Source organism: Eleutherodactylus coqui, chromosome 1, assembly GCF_035609145.1.
Source record: "Eleutherodactylus coqui strain aEleCoq1 chromosome 1, aEleCoq1.hap1, whole genome shotgun sequence".
NCBI classification, from domain to species: domain Eukaryota; kingdom Metazoa; phylum Chordata; class Amphibia; order Anura; family Eleutherodactylidae; genus Eleutherodactylus; species Eleutherodactylus coqui.
In genome coordinates this window covers 436,277,089-436,295,252 of record NC_089837.1, presented here as the reverse complement: position 1 = coordinate 436,295,252, position 18,164 = coordinate 436,277,089, and the positions used below count along the sequence as shown (strand labels likewise).

Sequence of the window (18,164 nt, the reverse complement as noted above, 5' to 3'; positions counted from 1 at the left end):
CTCAAAAGATGTCTTTTGAGTGGTAATTTTTGTGTGCATTCAGTGCAAGGTTATTGCTCAAACATTGAATAATCACTTTGTGCTCCGAGTGGGGGATGCAGAAGACAAGCGGTGCCCGCTTGTCTTCTGCATCCAGCTGTTCTCTGCTTGGAGTGCCTGGCTGTTATACAGCTGAGCGCTCCGAGCAGGGGATGTAGAACACAGCTGGACCGCTGTGTTCTTCATACCCTGGCTGTTCACGGAGCGCTTAGCTGGTATACAGCTGAGCGCTCCGAGCGGGGGATGCAAAACACAGCTGGACCGCTGTGTTCTTCATACCCTGGCTGTTGATGGAGCGCTTAGCTGGTATACAGCTGTGCGCTCCGTGTGGGGTATGCAGAACACAGCTGGACCGCTGTGTTCTTCATAACTCGCCTATGTTCAGGGAGTGGGATACAGCTGAAACAATAGTATCAGCTGTAACCCGCTGTGAAGCCCTGATAAGGCTGATCATTGTCTTTCAGCATGCTGAAAGACAACGATCAGCGATTCCTTAACGAAAACTGCACGATGTCAGTGCAGTTAGACACCGATTATTGCTCAAAAGATGGCTTTGTGTCTAAATCAGCCTTTACCGATCTTGTGATTGGAGTTTTTTGTTTTTTTTTAAAACAGAAAAACACCTTGCATCCGCCAGTACATTGCATGTGCACGAGCAATATCGGGCTGAATTTCATGGTCTGATGTGCTTGTCCTTCGTATTCAAGTTAAATTGCCATGATGGAACTTTATGATGGCTAAGTGGGTTTTGAGTTGCAGTTTCTCTAAAAGGTTCGCTAGCACGGACCTATAGAGATGCAGACTATGATTTCTTAAGTGGACCCGGCTCCATTGAATGCCATTTTAGAGGCATTCTCTACTAAGTTTTGCTTCTACATAAGGTACCCAATTGAGCATTACATTGTGTCATCTGGAGATCCACCAGCAGCTATGTATTGTGGAGCCATAGAGAACTCTATGTACCGCCAGTCTCCTGTACATGACTATGCTGTGTGCTTGAGAACTTGGGGATTATTTTGCGTGTTTTCCTAAGGTCTCTAGTATTTAACTTTCCTCCTGAGAGGTTATAGTAAAACTCCATTGACTTCATGACTTTATATTGTCTGCTATGCTCCTCTGATGGCAGTATGGACTACAGCAGGAAACACTGAGCCCAGGGACTTATAGTTTTCTATGATTTGATTCCATATCTTCATGTAAAAAATAAATGGTTAAATGCAGTTAGGACTTGGAGAGAAAGCTTGTGAGTCCTCTTCTTCCTGCCCATGATTGGAAAGCTTTTGTGAGTCTTGCTTCCACCATCTGTGCAGTGATTGACGGGTCTGTCTGTATACAACCTCATTTAAGAAAAATTCCCAATCCCTGCAGGTAGGTGGAGTGAGCAGGACTCTCAGGTAGGTGGAAGGAGCAGGAGGAACTCTTGGTGTATGGGCAGGAGGAGCAGGCTGTCTCTGTATAGATGGGAGGAGCAGGACTCTCAGGTGGGAGGGAGGAGCAGGAGGAACGCTTGGTGTATGGGCAGGAGGAGCAGGCTGTCTCTGTATAGATGAGAGGAGCAGGGCTCTCAGGTGGGAGGGAGGAGCAGGAGGAACGCTTGGTGTATGGGCAGGAGGAGCAGGCTGTCTCTGTATAGATGGGAGGAGCAGGACTCTCAGGTGGGAGTGAGGAGCAGGAGGAACGCTTGGTGTATGGGCAGGAGGAACGCTTGGTGTATGGGCAGGAGGAACGCTTGGGGTATGGGCAGGAGGAGCAGGAGGAACGCTTGGGGTATGGGCAGGAGGAGCAGGTGGAACGCTTGGTGTATGGGCAGGAGGAACGCTTGGTGTATGGGCAGGAGGAGCAGGAGGAATGCTTGGGGTATGGGCAGGAGGAGCAGGAGGAACGCTTGGTGTATGGGCAGGAGGAACACTTGGTGTTTGGGCAGGAGGAACGCTTGGTGTATGGGCAGGAGGAACGCTTGGTGTATGGGCAGGAGGAACGCTTGGTGTATGGGCAGGAGGAACGCTTGGTGTATGGGCAGGAGGAACGCTTGGTGTATGGGCAGGAGGAACGCTTGGTGTATGGGCAGGAGGAACGCTTGGTGTATGGGCAGGAGGAACGCTTGGTGTATGGGCAGGAGGAACGCTTGGTGTATGGGCAGGAGGAACGCTTGGTGTATGGGCAGGAGGAACGCTTGGTGTATGGGCAGGAGGAACGCTTGGTGTATGGGCAGGAGGAACGCTTGGTGTATGGGCAGGAGGAACGCTTGGGGTATGGGCAGGAGGAACGCTTGGGGTATGGGCAGGAGGAGCAGGAGGAAGGGTATGGGCAGGAGGAGCAGGAGGAACGCTTGGTGTATGGGCAGGAGGAGCAGGAGGAACGCTTGGTGTATGGGCAAGAGGAGCAGGAGGAACGCTTGGGGTATGGGCAGGGGGAGCAGGAGGAACGCTTGGGGTATGGGCAGGAGGAGCAGGAGGAAGGGTATGGGCAGGAGGAGCAGGAGGAACGCTTGGTGTATGGGCAGGAGGAGCAGGAGGAACGCTTGGTGTATGGGCAAGAGGAGCAGGAGGAACGCTTGGGGTATGGGCAGGGGGAGCAGGAGGAACGCTTGGGGTATGGGCAGGAGGAGCAGGAGGAACGCTTGGGGTATGGGCAGGAGGAGCAGGAGGAACACTTGGGGTATGGGAAGGAGGAGCAGGAGGAACGCTTGGGGTATGGGCAGGAGGAGCAGGAGGAGCGCTTGGTGTATGGGCAGGAGGAACACTTGGGGTATGGGCAGGAGGAGCAGGAGGAACACTTGGGGTATGGGCAGGAGGAGCAGGAGGAACACTTGGGGTATGGGCAGGAGGAGCAGGAGGAACGCTTGGGGTATGGGCAGGAGGAGCAGGAGGAACGCTTGGGGTATGGGCAGGGGGAGCAGGAGGAACGCTTGGGGTATGGGCAGGGGGAGCAGGAGGAACGCTTGGGGTATGGGCAGGAGGAGCAGGAGGAACGCTTGGGGTATGGGCAGGAGGAGCAGGAGGAACACTTGGGGTATGGGAAGGAGGAGCAGGAGGAACGCTTGGGGTATGGGCAGGAGGAGCAGGAGGAGCGCTTGGTGTATGGGCAGGAGGAACACTTGGGGTATGGGCAGGAGGAGCAGGAGGAACACTTGGGGTATGGGCAGGAGGAGCAGGAGGAACGCTTGGGGTATGGGCAGGAGGAGCAGGAGGAACGCTTGGGGTATGGGCAGGGGGAGCAGGAGGAACGCTTGGGGTATGGGCAGGGGGAGCAGGAGGAACGCTTGGGGTATGGGCAGGAGGAGCAGGAGGAACGCTTGGGGTATGGGCAGGAGGAGCAGGAGGAACGTTTGGGGTATGGGCAGGAGGAGCAGGAGGAACGCTTGGGGTATGGGCAGGAGGAGCAGGAGGAACGCTTGGGGTATGGGCAGGAGGAGCAGGAGGAACGCTTGGGGTATGGGCAGGAGGAGCAGGAGGAACGCTTGGGGTATGGGCAGGAGGAGCAGGAGGAACGCTTGGGGTATGGGCAGGAGGAGCAGGAGGAACGCTTGGGGTATAGGAAGGAGGAGCAGGAGGAACGCTTGGGGTATGGGCAGGAGGAACGCTTGGGGTATGGGCAGGAGGAACGCTTGGGGTATGGGCAGGAGGAACGCTTGGGGTATGGGCAGGAGGAGCAGGAGGAACGCTTGGGGTATGGGCAGGAGGAGCAGGAGGAACGCTTGGGGTATGGGCAGGAGGAACGCTTGGGGTATGGGCAGGAGGAGCAGGAGGAACGCTTGGGGTACAGGCAGGAGGAGCAAAACTCTCAGGTGGGAGGGAGGAGCAGGAAGAACGCTTGGTGTATAGGTGGGAGGAGCAGGACTAACCAACTTTCACTGAGTCCTGGCATTCATACAGCTTTTTACATGAAAATACAAAATTGTATAATAAACTGTATTAAAAAAAGAGAAAGCTGTTTCAACAATTTATTCTCCAGAATGGCTAGTATTCTGGCAGGAAGTCATTTGATGGTTTGGTATTTCTGTCAGCTATAACTGTTGATTTAATAGGATGGGATTGTAAGCTCTGCAGCAGGAAGTAGTACATCAATTTGAAAATTCAGCAGAATGCAAGTTTTACCCATAGCATGATATGGCCACGGTGCTAGCATTGCAGGGGTCTACTTAGGTGGGAGTAGTACATTCCATTACTTTTGCCAGTCTGGAAATTCGATCCCAGGATTTTATGGTATTACGTATGCTGACCAACTGATCCTAATAGTTATATAAGACGTATTCATTGCACATTCAGGTTACTCCCCAGGTAGTGATTGCGAGATGAGCAAAATGTATATCATCTATCTACTGGAGCACGATCACATATGTACAATCGTCTGTCCACAATAAGTTGGGTGCCACCATATTTGTGATCTTCCTTCATCCCTGCAGATTTTTGGAGCATGGAAACCCCACTCCAAGTGTCCTTGGTCAAGTGTGACGAATGGACTGAGCATGCATTCCAAAGATGCTCAATGCAGTGACGAACAGGCAACGTGTTATCGCGCTTCGAGCATTTTCAGAGCGCAATGATTATTACGCCCATATATTGTGTGCACAGCTATAAATGTACGTGCCAGGTCCTAGAGTTCAGGTATATTTCAAGACCTGGTTGTATTGACAGAGCACAGCTAGTGGCCTCTTTTCGGGTTGCCTGTTTATTCCAGTCCAGACACATTATTTTTGGAGTGGGGATGCTTTTGCAGAATTAGTTGTAAACGTTGCTGGTTCAACGCATACTGCACATAGCTGGAAGGCCATACCGGCTGCATCCCTAAATCTGGACTGCTACATAAGTAAAACAGGTGGAATTCTGGGAGGATGATTCTGTAGTATAAAATAAAACCGAATTCCACATATAATATGACAGAGTACGAACACAAAGTAACCAAAGCAATAGATAAATAATCTTTATTTATATAAAAAATTATAAATAATTACCATAATTTATTGAAAAAGCAAATACGTACAGCCTGCATGTAACACCATATGACCAGGGACAAGATCCATAAGGATCCCAATTTTTAAAAGCCCTAATGTAGAGACCATAATAAACAATATACATCAGCCAATCTTATGTTGGTTAAAATGTATTCTATATAATATAATTAACACTCTTTGCTGCACAATGGCTTTAAAATGCTTGAAATTGAATGGAGCTCCCGATTTCCTATTACTTGGAAGTGAAGTTGATGGCCTGCTTTCATCCACAGTATTTCTTAGAAATCTGTCTTTATAAGCAGGTATGAAATGTTTACATTCTTAGAAGAGAATGGCAAGAATGATGACTTGTAGAGTACATGCCCCACAAAAATGCAACCCCTCCAAGTCTGCGTTACATGTGTTCTCAATCTAGATGATCTTTTCTGGGAAGGAACTGCTACTGTGTCTTCAATAGCAGGATAGGGAAACTAGAACATATTAAGTATTTCTACTAGTATATCTTGCAAATCAAAAGGGGGGTCAAATTAGTTTTCTTAATTAATATATGGAAAATAGATTAAAAATCGCACCATGTAGTCCAGATGGGTCAGTCGTTTGCGTTCTCTTTTCATTCTTTCTAGCTATGAAATTCTGTTCTGCTATGTATGTGATATGCCTGGTCAAGGAAATGACAAATTTTACCTTGTTTTTATTGATGGACATCTACTATATTGCTGCATTCTTGGGAGATAATGACTTCTTTGGGAGCTTTAGGGCTCATTTACATGGGTGTATTTTCTGTCCTTTTTTTTTTTTTTTTTTACAGATGTAGTACAGACAGCATAAACCTCATTGATTTGCATTGCGGTATTTAAATAGGAGGGTTTTTTTTATACGTGTGTGTAAAAATTAAAAAAATATCATAGCCTGTCCTATTGTTTCCTATCGTGGACCGAAATCAACCACAAAAGTCTATGGGATTGCATAAAAAGGCAGCAAATACGTATTTGTATTCACTGCGCTTTCGTGCGTGTTTCTAGGGTGGGTAAAAAAATTGTAACATCAATTGGGTCTCTTGCACTTCTTTGCGTGCGTGAAAAATGCAGTGGATACGGATGCAGCACACGCGTAAAAAAAACAAACAAAAAAAAAGCATAAGCACCAAAAATGCACTAAATTCACACAGTAAAAACAGTGCAATTTTCAAGCACTGAAATTGCATATGCCTGTGTGCATGAGCCCTTTAGAGGGAACCTAACTAACTTATGGTGCTGTCAGGGCAGGTGACAGGGAGCCCGCTTTCTGGTTCTGCGGTGCCCATCTGTAAAGACCACACGCTAGATGAAAATCGGACTTTTTCAGAGTCCTATGTCCCATAGACTTGTCAGATTCTCAGTTGGCGCCTGAACTTTACAAGCGGTAACTAGGAAGTGGTTGAGTATGAAAAATGCCTCGCCCAGCTCCCTGTCGCCTCTCCTAACAGCACCATGAGTTACTTTATTGTGCTTTAGGCAGGTGACGGTTCCCTTTAATGCCAGGCAGGGGTTCAGCACAGTCAGTCCAGGGATGATGAGAACAGATACTTTGACTGTTAACACACAGTAAAAACAAACTGGGCAACACATTTCACCTTCGTACTGTCGGCTTCCTCCAACTGAAGAAGTATCTGTTCTTAAGATCCCTGGACTGACTGCTGAATTGAACTCCTGCAGTTGCCGTTTCATTCAGTAGATGCCAGTGGAGGAGAGAGGAGCTGGCAGTCGCCAGCAAGGACAGGTGAGCATCACTAATTAGCGGGGTTCGGAGCCACGCTCGGTAGATCTGCACATGATGCGCTTTTTGTTTCTGTTCTATTGAGGACAGCAAATCACAGAAGTTTATCAATTGTTAGCAAAGTAGTATATAAGGAGATCTATATATAGTGAACTGGCCTAAGACTGGTGGATCAAGACAATATACAGTTTCTTTAATATAAGAACACTGACCATTCGTTAAAGAATAACTGCACACAAAGTTTTGGTCAGTGGGAATTTAAGTGCTGAGATCTCCAGCGATCATTATAATGAAGGGGCTGCAGCACTCGCCTGAGCACTGGGCTCCTTCTGCTATGTTCTTTATTCTTAGGCTATTCTAGTTGTCTGAACACGGGCTCCTACTGCTGTAAACGTCAATGAGCCAGTCTTCAACTGCTGAGACCAGCCAAAGAGTAACGCTTCTAAACACAGCCAAAGGGGGGCAGTGCTCAGGTGAGCAGTGCAGCTCCTTCTTTTCAGCGATCAGTGGGGGGTTTCAGCACGCAGATCCCTGATGATCAAAACTTTTGAGATGTCTTTGTGACATGTAAAACATTTTAGGAAAGCGCAGTAAGGTCCAATGTCCACAGATGGACTTTTGCAATTTCTGCTCGTGGATAAAATCACAGCATGCTCCGTTTTGCTGCTCTGCCCGCATGGACTGCTTATATTGAAGTCAGTGGAAGCCGTCCGATCCGCAGCCCATCCGCAATTGACATTGTGGACGGGCCGTGGATTCTGCAGGAAAGCAGGAGTTTGAAAAAGAAAACTCTACTGCGCATGCGCAATCCGACCCGCCCGTGAACATGAGGCCTTATTTTTTAAACAAATTGGAGGCAAGGTAATAATACAAGGAAGTTGAAGCCGGTCTACAAGAGGTTTCACCCAGAAGACGGGGGGATCTCTTTTTGAGAGGAGAGGAGTAGGGCATTTATGTATTATGAATCCATCCCATATTGTATGACACATTCTGTACTCCTAGGTTTACACACCCATTCTCTTTCACTGTCCATATCCAGTACAACAAGGACAGAGGTCGTGAATCCAACCACATTTTAGGCCATAATCTTATACACCTAAAAAAGGGTTTTACACATAAAAGACCTTTCTGGATGAGAAAGATAATCATAGGGCATGATTCAAAGTAGACCTAACTTGGGGTCATCTGGAGATGTTACTCCCATATTATTCAGAAACCTGATAATCTGCATCCAGTATCCACAGATTTATTTTATTGGGCATTGCAACAATAATTAGATCTGCAAAAAGTGACCTAAACAATAACTCCAAAATCAATAAAAGAGAAGCAATACAAAATATAGGTGGGTACATATAGGCAAATGTGTATGGTAAGAAAGAGGGGAGTGCAGGGGAATCCAGAGAGGCTGTAGACAATGAAGTATAGAGGCATTCAGTACTTGCCCAGAGAGGATTAACGGCCAACGAGGTGGGTGGCTGCTGTGTAGGGGGACCCTCTAGCAGAGAGTTCAAGTGCCTGAGGAGCACAATTGAAAAACAAGCTGGGAAGATTACAAAGGGCAACATTTTGAAGTTTTATTAAGTCCTACTAGATGTTTGTGTAGTTAGTTATCATCTATATACAGCACGGTTGCTCAGAGGGTAGCATTGCTGCCTTGGAGAACCATTGTCCTAGGTTCAAATCCAATCGAGGATAAAACTCCCAGCTCCAGTTTCCTCCCACACTTCAGAAACGTACCAACAGGAGATTCTACAATGTTAGCTCCAATGAGAATAGATCCCCATATCAAGTGAGGACAAACTTGGTACATTGCTGCAAAATCTATATGGACTATATAAAAATGAGTAGGGATATGCGAATGCCAGGGGGTTGTAGCTATAGGCGATGCAGAAGTAGCATTCACATCCCGGCCGCACTGCATAAGGGGACCCAAAGGTGCCCTAATAGAAGACGCCAGTGTTATAAATGGCACATGGTACATGGGGGTCGCTTCCCTGATGGAAGCCATAGTGGGAGTCCAAGAAAAGAGCGTCTTTGGAGACTTTGGTATGGAGAAGCCAGATATATTCAGCAGATATCTAGCACCAAGGGATACTATAAGGGGAGAAGGGTGGGACCTTGTTCCATCTATAAGCTATTTTAAAACAAATATTGGTGATGGTGCCTAATGATAGGCAGTCATTGCACCCTTTGGGATCCAGAGAAGGTCTGCTTCAGTTCCCACTCCCAGTTTCTACAGTATAAATGCAGCTAGGGCGAAGCCATGGTGAGAAAGGAAAATTATAGTACTTGGATTGAACATATTCTCCTTATTATAACAGTTCTTTGCTGGGAACTTTGTTCTGTAAGGGCGCTTTTACACTGATTATCGTTCAAAAATGGTTGAATCGTGCAAAATTGAATCATCATTGCGGTCATTAAAGACTAACAATCTAGTGAACGAGCAAATGACAAAGAAATGTAAACTATTATCAGTGTATGTAAATTGGTGGCATTTTAAATCAAACATCATTGTTTGCTTGTCCCAACGATTACTTTCTCCATAGGATAGAACCCTAGAAAGTGAAAATGTTACTTTATACTAGAGGAGTGTGGGCACGTCTAGAAGAAGACATTGGAGTTGTTCCAGCAAGATGTAGGGGGCAAATGTTTAGAGCTGCCCGAGAGGAGGTGGCAGGAATTGCCAAATGCAGAGGTCCCACTTGATCAGGACTTCCCTGACTAGTTCTGAGACGCCTCTTCTAAGATTATATAGTCCGTTGTAAATTTAGGTGGGAGACCCATTACTTGAAGTGATTTCAGAAGAAAGTGTTACTGCTTATACTAAACCACTAGAGTATAATAACTAGAGTTTAACGAACATACTCTGTCGAGCTTGATGCTCGTTCGAGTATTAGCGTACTCTATGGTACTCGTTACTCGAACGAGCATCAAGCAGAGTTCGACCCCCGCCCCAGTTTTTGGCTCCTCCCCGCTGTGACCATGCCTATTTTGGCCTCCCCCAACCCCCGCCGCGGCGCAGCGCGTGTCAATTGCAAATTTTTTTGTGAGGGGGAGAGGGAAAAAGAACGAGAGAGAGAACGAACACACACACGAACCAAGGGAAGAAAAAAAGAGCTTGGGACCCGGCGTTCCACATACAAAAATGCTCGAGTCTCCCATTGTAGTCAATTGGGTTCATTACTCGAGTATAGATCTCGAATTTTATGAAAAGCTCGACTCTAAGGCCTTAGTCACACGGGCATTTTTTCCCGCGATTTGCGGATCGCATGACGGATGCGTATCCGCAAATCGCGTGACTGGGGCCGAAAAATCGCCCGAAAAAACTGCTCCTAGCCGCGTTTCAAAAGAAATGGGCCGGAGCTGTCCAGCTCCATTGAAAGCAATGGGCTGCGGGCGATCTCACGATGAATTTTCGGGAAGGGCTTAAAAATATAAGCCCTTCCCGGAAATTGATCCAGAAATGTGTAAAAACAAAAAAATATATATATACTCACCTGGTCCCGGCAGACGGAGTTCAGCGCGGCCGGCCGGCAGTTCTCCTGAACTGCTCTGAGTAGTATTCAGCAACCGGGGATTTAAAATCCCCGCCTGCTGAATGAGCTGCCTCTGATTGGTCGGCTCCATTGAATTCAATGGGGTCGGCGCTGCTGCCGCCGGCCCCATTGCGCGCATATAGAGAAGAGAACAGGAATCGCAGATCGCAGATAAGTGCGATCTACAATTTCTGTTCTGTAATTTATCGGACGAGCGCATAAAAAGCGCTCATGTGTCCGATACCATTGCAAAGCAATGGTTTTATAAAATCGCCGGGCGCATGCGCAAATCACGCAAAAAAACGCCCGTCTGACTGAGCCCTAATAACGCGGACCCGAGCATTTCGGTGCTTGCTCATCTCTAATAATAACCACCATATAAAACCACTTGTTTTTCTGGTTTCTGGAATAAAATCATGCATTTTCGGATACGTTCCACGTCTCAATGTGTTCATTTCTGCCTTGGCATGATCTTCCAACTTTGTAAAGGTAGGCAGTATTTCCATCTCCATAACTGTCGGGTTTGTACAGTTTGATGTCCATCTTTGAGCCTTCCATCGCTCATGATGCTCGGCCACAGCTGGAGTTTACTTATAATCTCCGCCATGAATCTCAAATTCTTTTCCAAATTCTTAAAAGTCAGATTAGCTCGGCTTTCTTCTCAGTGGTGACTTGAAGTAATCCTTTGCCTGAGATACGCTGTTTAGATGGATTCCTGTAGTCTCAATTTATTGAACTATGAAAAAAGAAACTTCTGGTATGTCCCGTAGCCCCTTTCTGCCCTCCTAAGAAGTCAAGTTCTTTGGTTTTTCCTTACGTTTTGATTTCACATTTCTATGACTATTTGGAACGAGCCTTGCTTGTGTTGGCATCTGCATGTTAGGCTGGGCTTATATCCTGCGATTCTGTGAAGATCCACCTTGTGATACAATTATTAGGATCACATAGGTTACTTCCACATAGCAATTTTTGTTTTATAGCGTCGCAATGATTGTTCTAGAACTTGAACAGAATTTGCAACGTGAGCCCAATCCTTACTATTTTTGCGTTATAATACAATTTGGTTTTTATGCAACGAGGTCTGCCTGACAATATACATTTTTCTCACCGATTTAAAGGGTTATTCATTTTGGGCAATTCCTTTTGTCTTAGTAAAATTTGGCACTTTTTGTGTCCCCTTTTTTTGTAGTGCATTTAATGGGTTCTTCCCACTGTTGATCTATACAACAGTATATACATTATCCATGAGGTCTGTTTTTTTGTTGTTTTTTTTTTTTCTTTTAAACTTTTAGTAAAAACTCTTAGTTCTAGAGAAGAGGCGAGTTAATCACCAGAAGAAGTGCATATACTTTGGGTGGGATCACTGTTGGCGATATAATTGATGGTTACAGTAAAACTGCTCATGACATCAATGAGGTGTCAAGCAGTCACACCATCTCTTATTTTAGCCGCTGCTCTTCTGTGGTGCTAACAAAATAATCTTAATCCATTCTGATGCAGAATGGAAACCTGAAGTCATTTTAGGAGCATGAGCCAGTCTTGATATTTGTTGTTGTTGCTTAGTTTCGTTGGACCTCCTTTCTGTAGATTTCCTTTCACTTTTTCATTTCTGTGTAAAATGTTCTTATTGTTTTTTAATTGTAATGTGAAAGCGCAGATCTGTAATGAAATGCCGGATGAAAAAGTCATGGATGCAGGACTTGTTCATCTGGTAGAAATGCTGGACGAATGGACCCCTTTTATAGTCAATGGGGTCCATTTGGCACAGTTTATGGGAGGAATTCGGTCATCCATGTGATTCAATTTTCCTACTCTCATAACAAAGCAGGAAAACGGAATCCCTAGCCTAACTGGTTTAGAAACATCGGCATTAAGAATATACTTAATGCAATTTCCTGGGAGATAAGCTTCTGGCAGCAGCTTATCTCTCTGAGGAGCATAGCTTTGGGAGTGTTAGAATTTTATTGCACCTACTCCATGTGTCCACCATTTGGTGGTTACTTAGAGAAGAATTAGTGAGGGCAAGAACTGGGAGATAATGGGGAGGGGGTGGGAATGGTTGAAATAGGCCATTTGCATTTAGTTGTACTTATTGTATTAATGTTAGAAATCAACAACCCCCTTTTCTTCTCATCTTCTGCTGTAATGTAACTGAATAGCTCTGCTACTTATGATGTCTAGAGACTATCTTTGCGGTCCCCATTTATTCTTTATTATTGCCTTTTATGAATAGGAAATGGCAATACGAGCTCTGAAGCAGACAGGGAGTCGGAGCATTGAGGCAGCACTGGAATTCATCAGTAAGATGGGATATCTGGACCCCAGAAATGAGCAGATTGTCCAAGTCATCAAGCAAACCTCCCCAGGTAAAATCCTAAATGAACAACAGATTCACTGTATACATGTTGGAATAATTTTATATTCATAACCTATCTAATATCAGATTAGTGGGAGTCTGACTCCCGGCAACACTGCGGATCAGCTGTTTGAAGGGACTGTGGCAATCAGGCTAGCGCTTAGCCTCTTCGTTGTATATCAAGAACAACATCGTATATTGCGTAAAGGTGGTCCGTGATATTGAATGGGACGGAGGTCCAAAAAAAAAAAGCCATGTGACCAATGAACGTGACGCCATTTGCCAAAGGACATACAGCAGCACTTGCACTAGCTTCAGCACTACAGCCCCTTCAAACTGCTGATCAGTGGGGGTGCTTGGAGTAGGACCCCCACCAATCTGATATCAATGACCTATCCTAAGGATAAGTGTATATCAAGAAAAGTATATCTATCCTGCACTCATAGGAACCAATGCAGTATACGCATGTACAGAGAGACTTACTTCCGTGGTAGGTCCCTGTCCTTGAGACCTCCCTTAAACATCATATGGCAGAAAAGTGGAAAAATTCCCAAAGTCTTCGAACAACAGAATTTATTTTCTTCAAAACACACATAAAGGAACTGACATGTAGTGATCACAGATGAGTACAAAGACGCAACACATTTTGGGGCTATCTTTGTACTCCTGTCATCCCTACATGTCAGTTCGTTTATGTGTGTTTTGGAGAAAATTAATCCTGTGGATAGAAGACTTTGGGAATTTTTCCTCTTCTTTCTGCCATGTGACGTTTAAGGGAGGTCTCAAGAACAGGGACCTCCCACGGAAGTAAGTCTCTCTGTACATGCGTATACTGCATTGGTTCCTATGAGCGCGGGATATATTTTTCTTGATTTATATATGTTTCCTTCCTGGATTGCGGACGTGGTGTGTAGTTATTCTCTGGCGGCTCTCCACCCTTTGTGGATGTACTGAGTACATAGGATTCCAAGACATTGATTGGGCCTTTAGAATGTTTCCTTGACTTGTAGTTCGCTTACAACTCAGGCAAAACCGCAAGTCATTGGTGAGTCCCTTTTTGTTTCTACTCGCACTTTATTTTTGATTCTACACTTTACACTGAGTGCCACTTCTAAATATTATTTCACAATCCTAAGGATAAGTCATAGATATTTAAGTTCTGTATAACCCCTCTAACTAACCTGCTTCCCTGAAAATAAGACCTACTCCGAAAATAAGCTCTAGCCTGTTTTTTAAACTGCGTCCAAGCAGCTATACATGTAAAAAAAAATATTTAGGAGCAATAATTAATATAAGACCCTGTCTTCTTTTCAGGGAAACACTGTATTAACACTGTACATACAGGTCTATGGGTCTGGATCTTGCATTCAGTGGTACTTCGCCCGCATGCCAAAGTCGAAATGCAGTTTGAATAGACTTAACACTGTAACCTAATATTGTATTAATGGTCTAGTATTGCAGAGTAGACCAAAAGAGATTCAAATTGGCTCAGTGGAGATCCCAGTTTAATAGGATTGCCATCATCTTATGGAAGCAAATGTGAAGTTAATGCTAAATGAAACCCACCTTATGAAATTCTGTTTTTCTCCTCAGTAGTTTATTATAAAGAATGTGGAAAAATTAGTTACTCGTATCTTTTAATACTTATTTTTATGTATTTTTATTTTAAAGGGAAAGGTCCAGCCCCAAATAATGTTCTTCATCGGTCAAGCTTTGAAGGACCAAGTGAACCTTTTCCACCCTATCATCCAATGAATAATGCAGCCTATGATGGACCTAGCTTTCCTGTTGAAGGTGCCAATGTTCTTAATGACGTTCCACGTCAATACATGGACTATTTGCTTTCTGCACCCCAGCCAGGAGCAATGAATGGACCATCTCCAAGATCTACAGCTCATAATACTACTGCTGCTCATCAGCATCCACAGAAGGCCTACGCCACCAGTGTAGAATCTATGAATTATACTATCAGCAACCAGGGGCTACCAATGCAGCCAACGCCTCATACATCAAACAGTCCGCACTATGTCCGGCAGCATCTTATAGTACAGGGAGAGCCTATGGGTTACGGAGTGCAAAGAACCCCATCATTTCAAAATAAAATGCAACAAGATGGCGGCTATGGAAATATACAAAACAAAGGACCAGTGCCACAAACCAGTCCAGGCCATACATTTCAGCAAGCACCAGCCGGTCTGTACATGTCTCACCCCCACCACAAGCAGTCAAGTCCTTCTCACCAAATGCTTGTTATGTCTCGGGCGTCTCCATATGGAAACGACTTTCCTGAGACACCGCAGAACCTTTTGAATCCAGCACAAAATAGCATGAATATGGAAATGTATGATATGGGAGGTGTGTGTCAATGGCCAAATCCACAGTCACGCCGTGATTCTCTACAAGGCCCCGGCCTGGAGTCCTCAGCGCGGCAACATGTTCCTTTTAGGCCAGAGTCCCAGGTTCCAAGCCGTACCAACTCTTTTAATAACCACCAGCAACAAAAGCAAGTGCCGATTTGGCAAACTCCTCAAAACAAAGCAGATACTTCTATGGCCTCTCCTACCATCACGACTGTAACGTCTGCTCACATACTTCAGCCAGTAAAGAGTATGAGAGTGATGAGGCCAGAACCTCAGACTGCCGTAGGCCCATCTCACCCAGCCTGGTTGGCTGCTCAAACAACGGTGTCAGACAATCTAGAGACGATCGAGCCCCATCCATTATCTGTTGGTGTTCCAGGTGCATATGGGATTGATGTAGATTATAGCAATCAGGATATGAGATTTCCACCACCGCCTTACCCAAAGCACCTTTTGCACTCAGAACAGCATGATTTAAACTCTTTATGCAAGGGTGTGGAGCAGAATCTGCGGGTTGTGGATAACGTAACAAACAATCAAGCAGAGGAAGTCAATGGTGACGTCAAACACGAGAAAGCGAGTAAATCATCTAAAGCCAATAAACCCGGGAAGGACAAAAAGCAGATACAAACCTCACCTGTACCTGTGCGTAAAAATGGTAGGGATGAGGAAAAGAGGGAATCCAGGATCAAGAGCTACTCGCCGTTTGCCTTCAAGTTCTACATGGAGCAGCATGTGGAGAATGTTATCAAAACCTACCAGCAAAAGATTAATAGACGGTTACAGCTGGAACAAGAAATGGCCGAGGTAATTGTCTCCGTTTACTGACTGACTCTTAATAGTTCATTTTAACTTGACCTCAAAAATGCAGGGAAGAAAGTCTGTCTCTTACCGCAGTCTAGAGTTCTATACCCGAGGCAGTGCTTTGGAATCGTATGTTTTGTTTTTGTTTTTCTTCAGTTTCAAACAGTGTACAGGATGGTACCAAAGTGGGCAGTTCTATTTGGCAAGGCATCAATTGCAAAATGATACAATTGCCAATGCCAGTGAGCGGCAATAAAGCAATATTGGTTGAAGTTGTATTAAAAAATAATACTAATGATCCGCTATCTCTTAAATGTTTTTCTCTCAGTAATGCAATTGAACTTTGGCCGTATTATAGTTTCAAGGCCTGGATTCTTCAGTCTTCAAGTGAACCAAACTTCGATCACCATATAACCTCATGGTGATCGCAGTTAGGCTTACTTGAACCACATGGAGTTCTGAACAAGGGCTTGAGACTCTAAATGGTGGCCATAGTCATAGATGGCCTTAGGCTAGATTGGCACATTGTGCTGAATTCCCCCACCGACTCACCTAAAAAAAAGAAAAACCATTGTGTGTGTGTGTGTGTGTGTGTGTTGCACTGATAGACAGTGAATACTGTACCAGACCCAAGCTCAATACGTAAATACAATGCCAGAGCCAAGCGGAACATCAGAGGGCAATGGGGGTGAGGGGTGGGGGAGTAAGGGCCAGGAGAAGAATGATTAATGTAGCTCCACAAGATGCTGCCACATGGAGCAGGAAGATCAGCTGGCCAAGACTGACTTATGTAGGGCAGTAAGCAAAGGTTGCATGTAGCTAAGGCTGGCCATGGCCACATTATGGCAGTGTGAATGCAGTCTTGGTGTAAGCGTTGGACTTGAGACTCAGCTTTGTGGTTCTGATAATGGCATAGCTGTACTATGTAAGGATAGTATATTATCCATACTAATATTATAAATGTGAAAGTAACTCTGTCTGTTTGTTACCTTTTCAGGGCTAAACTGCTGAAGCGATTTTAATGACATTTAGCAGGGAGATAGCTTACATCTTGAGGAAGGACATAGGCTACGTTTTATCCCGAAAATGTATAGAGTTCTCTAGGGAGCGTGACAAGACAGATTTATTAGCTGATACACAAGCGCACCTCCGCTCAACCGCCACGCCGTGCGGAGAGGAAGGGGGGGCACATCATAAGCTAGGCCTCCCCAAACAGGAGGACAGACTTAGTTGCCGCACGTATGCGATTATTACGCTAGATTTAAACTTGAATGAAAGACATAACATGGATTGGGATTTAGGGGAAAAAAATTTGTGTTGTGCATAGCAACCAATCACAGCTCAGCTTTTATTTTACCTCAGCAGTATAACTAACTGCAACCAATCACAGAGCAGCTTTCATTTTACCTCAGCAGTATAACTAACTGCAACCAATCACAGAGCAGCTTTCATTTTACCTCAGTAGTGTAACATATGGTTTCCTTTTGATTATCGTATTCTTATCCATTTTTTTGGTTTTCTTGTACTATGCCGAGAAAGACAGATCTAGCGCTTAGCTCTAGCAGAGCTTGAGCTACGAAAATTACTAGAATCCAAGAATCTGATGACCACGCTGAGGCAAGGAGGCATCAACAAGCTGAAAGACAAGAGCAGTACAGACCTCCTAGCATCTCAGGCCCATCGGACTTTAGATGATAAGCGTTGCACGTCTCTTAGAGCTACCGAGACATTGGAGCAGTCTCAGGTCCACCGAAGCCTAGCTGCTGACCGTTGCATGTCTCTCAAAGCTAGAGATACCTTGCAGCAATGTCAGGTCCGCAAAACTTTAAATACTGACTATCGCGTGTCTTCTAGAGTTAAATAGACATTGGAGCAATCTGAGGCCTGCCGGACCTTAGATGCTGATCATCACGCGTCTCTTAGAGCTGCTGAGACCTTTTATATCCAAGCAAAAGATGGCGAGACCAAAACCGTAGTGTACAGAACTGCGCTGACAGCAGATTGCAGTTACATTCCTTTCACTATTTTAACTTTTTACGTTTCAGTATACAACAAAACACAAATTGGATAAAAAAATACAAATTCCACGCGGACAAAGACGCGGGTAACAAGCTAGTTCAACATAAAATATGTAGTTAGAGCGCAAACAGTTGCTGGATGGGTAAGAAGAGCTGATGTTACATTCCCTCCGTCAGACATAAAGACAGATCATGGGCACTGCTCAGAAATAAATCCGAGATTAAATTAGATGAAGCGCTCATTTATTTGCTATTTTTAGAGACATTTTGCTGAAACCTTTATTTTGAGTTTGTCTAATTGTGACTGTCCTCATGACAGCTGTAGAAGAGAAAAATGTCTAT

General features: G+C 44.9%; 1 protein-coding gene across 2 annotated transcripts in view; it reads left to right on the top strand.

Moving 5' to 3' along the window:
* Nucleotides 1-18,164, top strand: part of LATS2 (large tumor suppressor kinase 2) — a 60,433-nt gene that overhangs the window by 27,997 nt on the left and 14,272 nt on the right. For both annotated transcript variants that reach the window (XM_066582177.1, XM_066582178.1), the window contains exons 3-4: nucleotides 12,518-12,650; nucleotides 14,312-15,807. In XM_066582177.1, coding sequence (XP_066438274.1) covers nucleotides 12,518-12,650; nucleotides 14,312-15,807 — 1,629 coding nt within the window. The remainder of the gene's footprint in view (nucleotides 1-12,517; nucleotides 12,651-14,311; nucleotides 15,808-18,164) is intronic.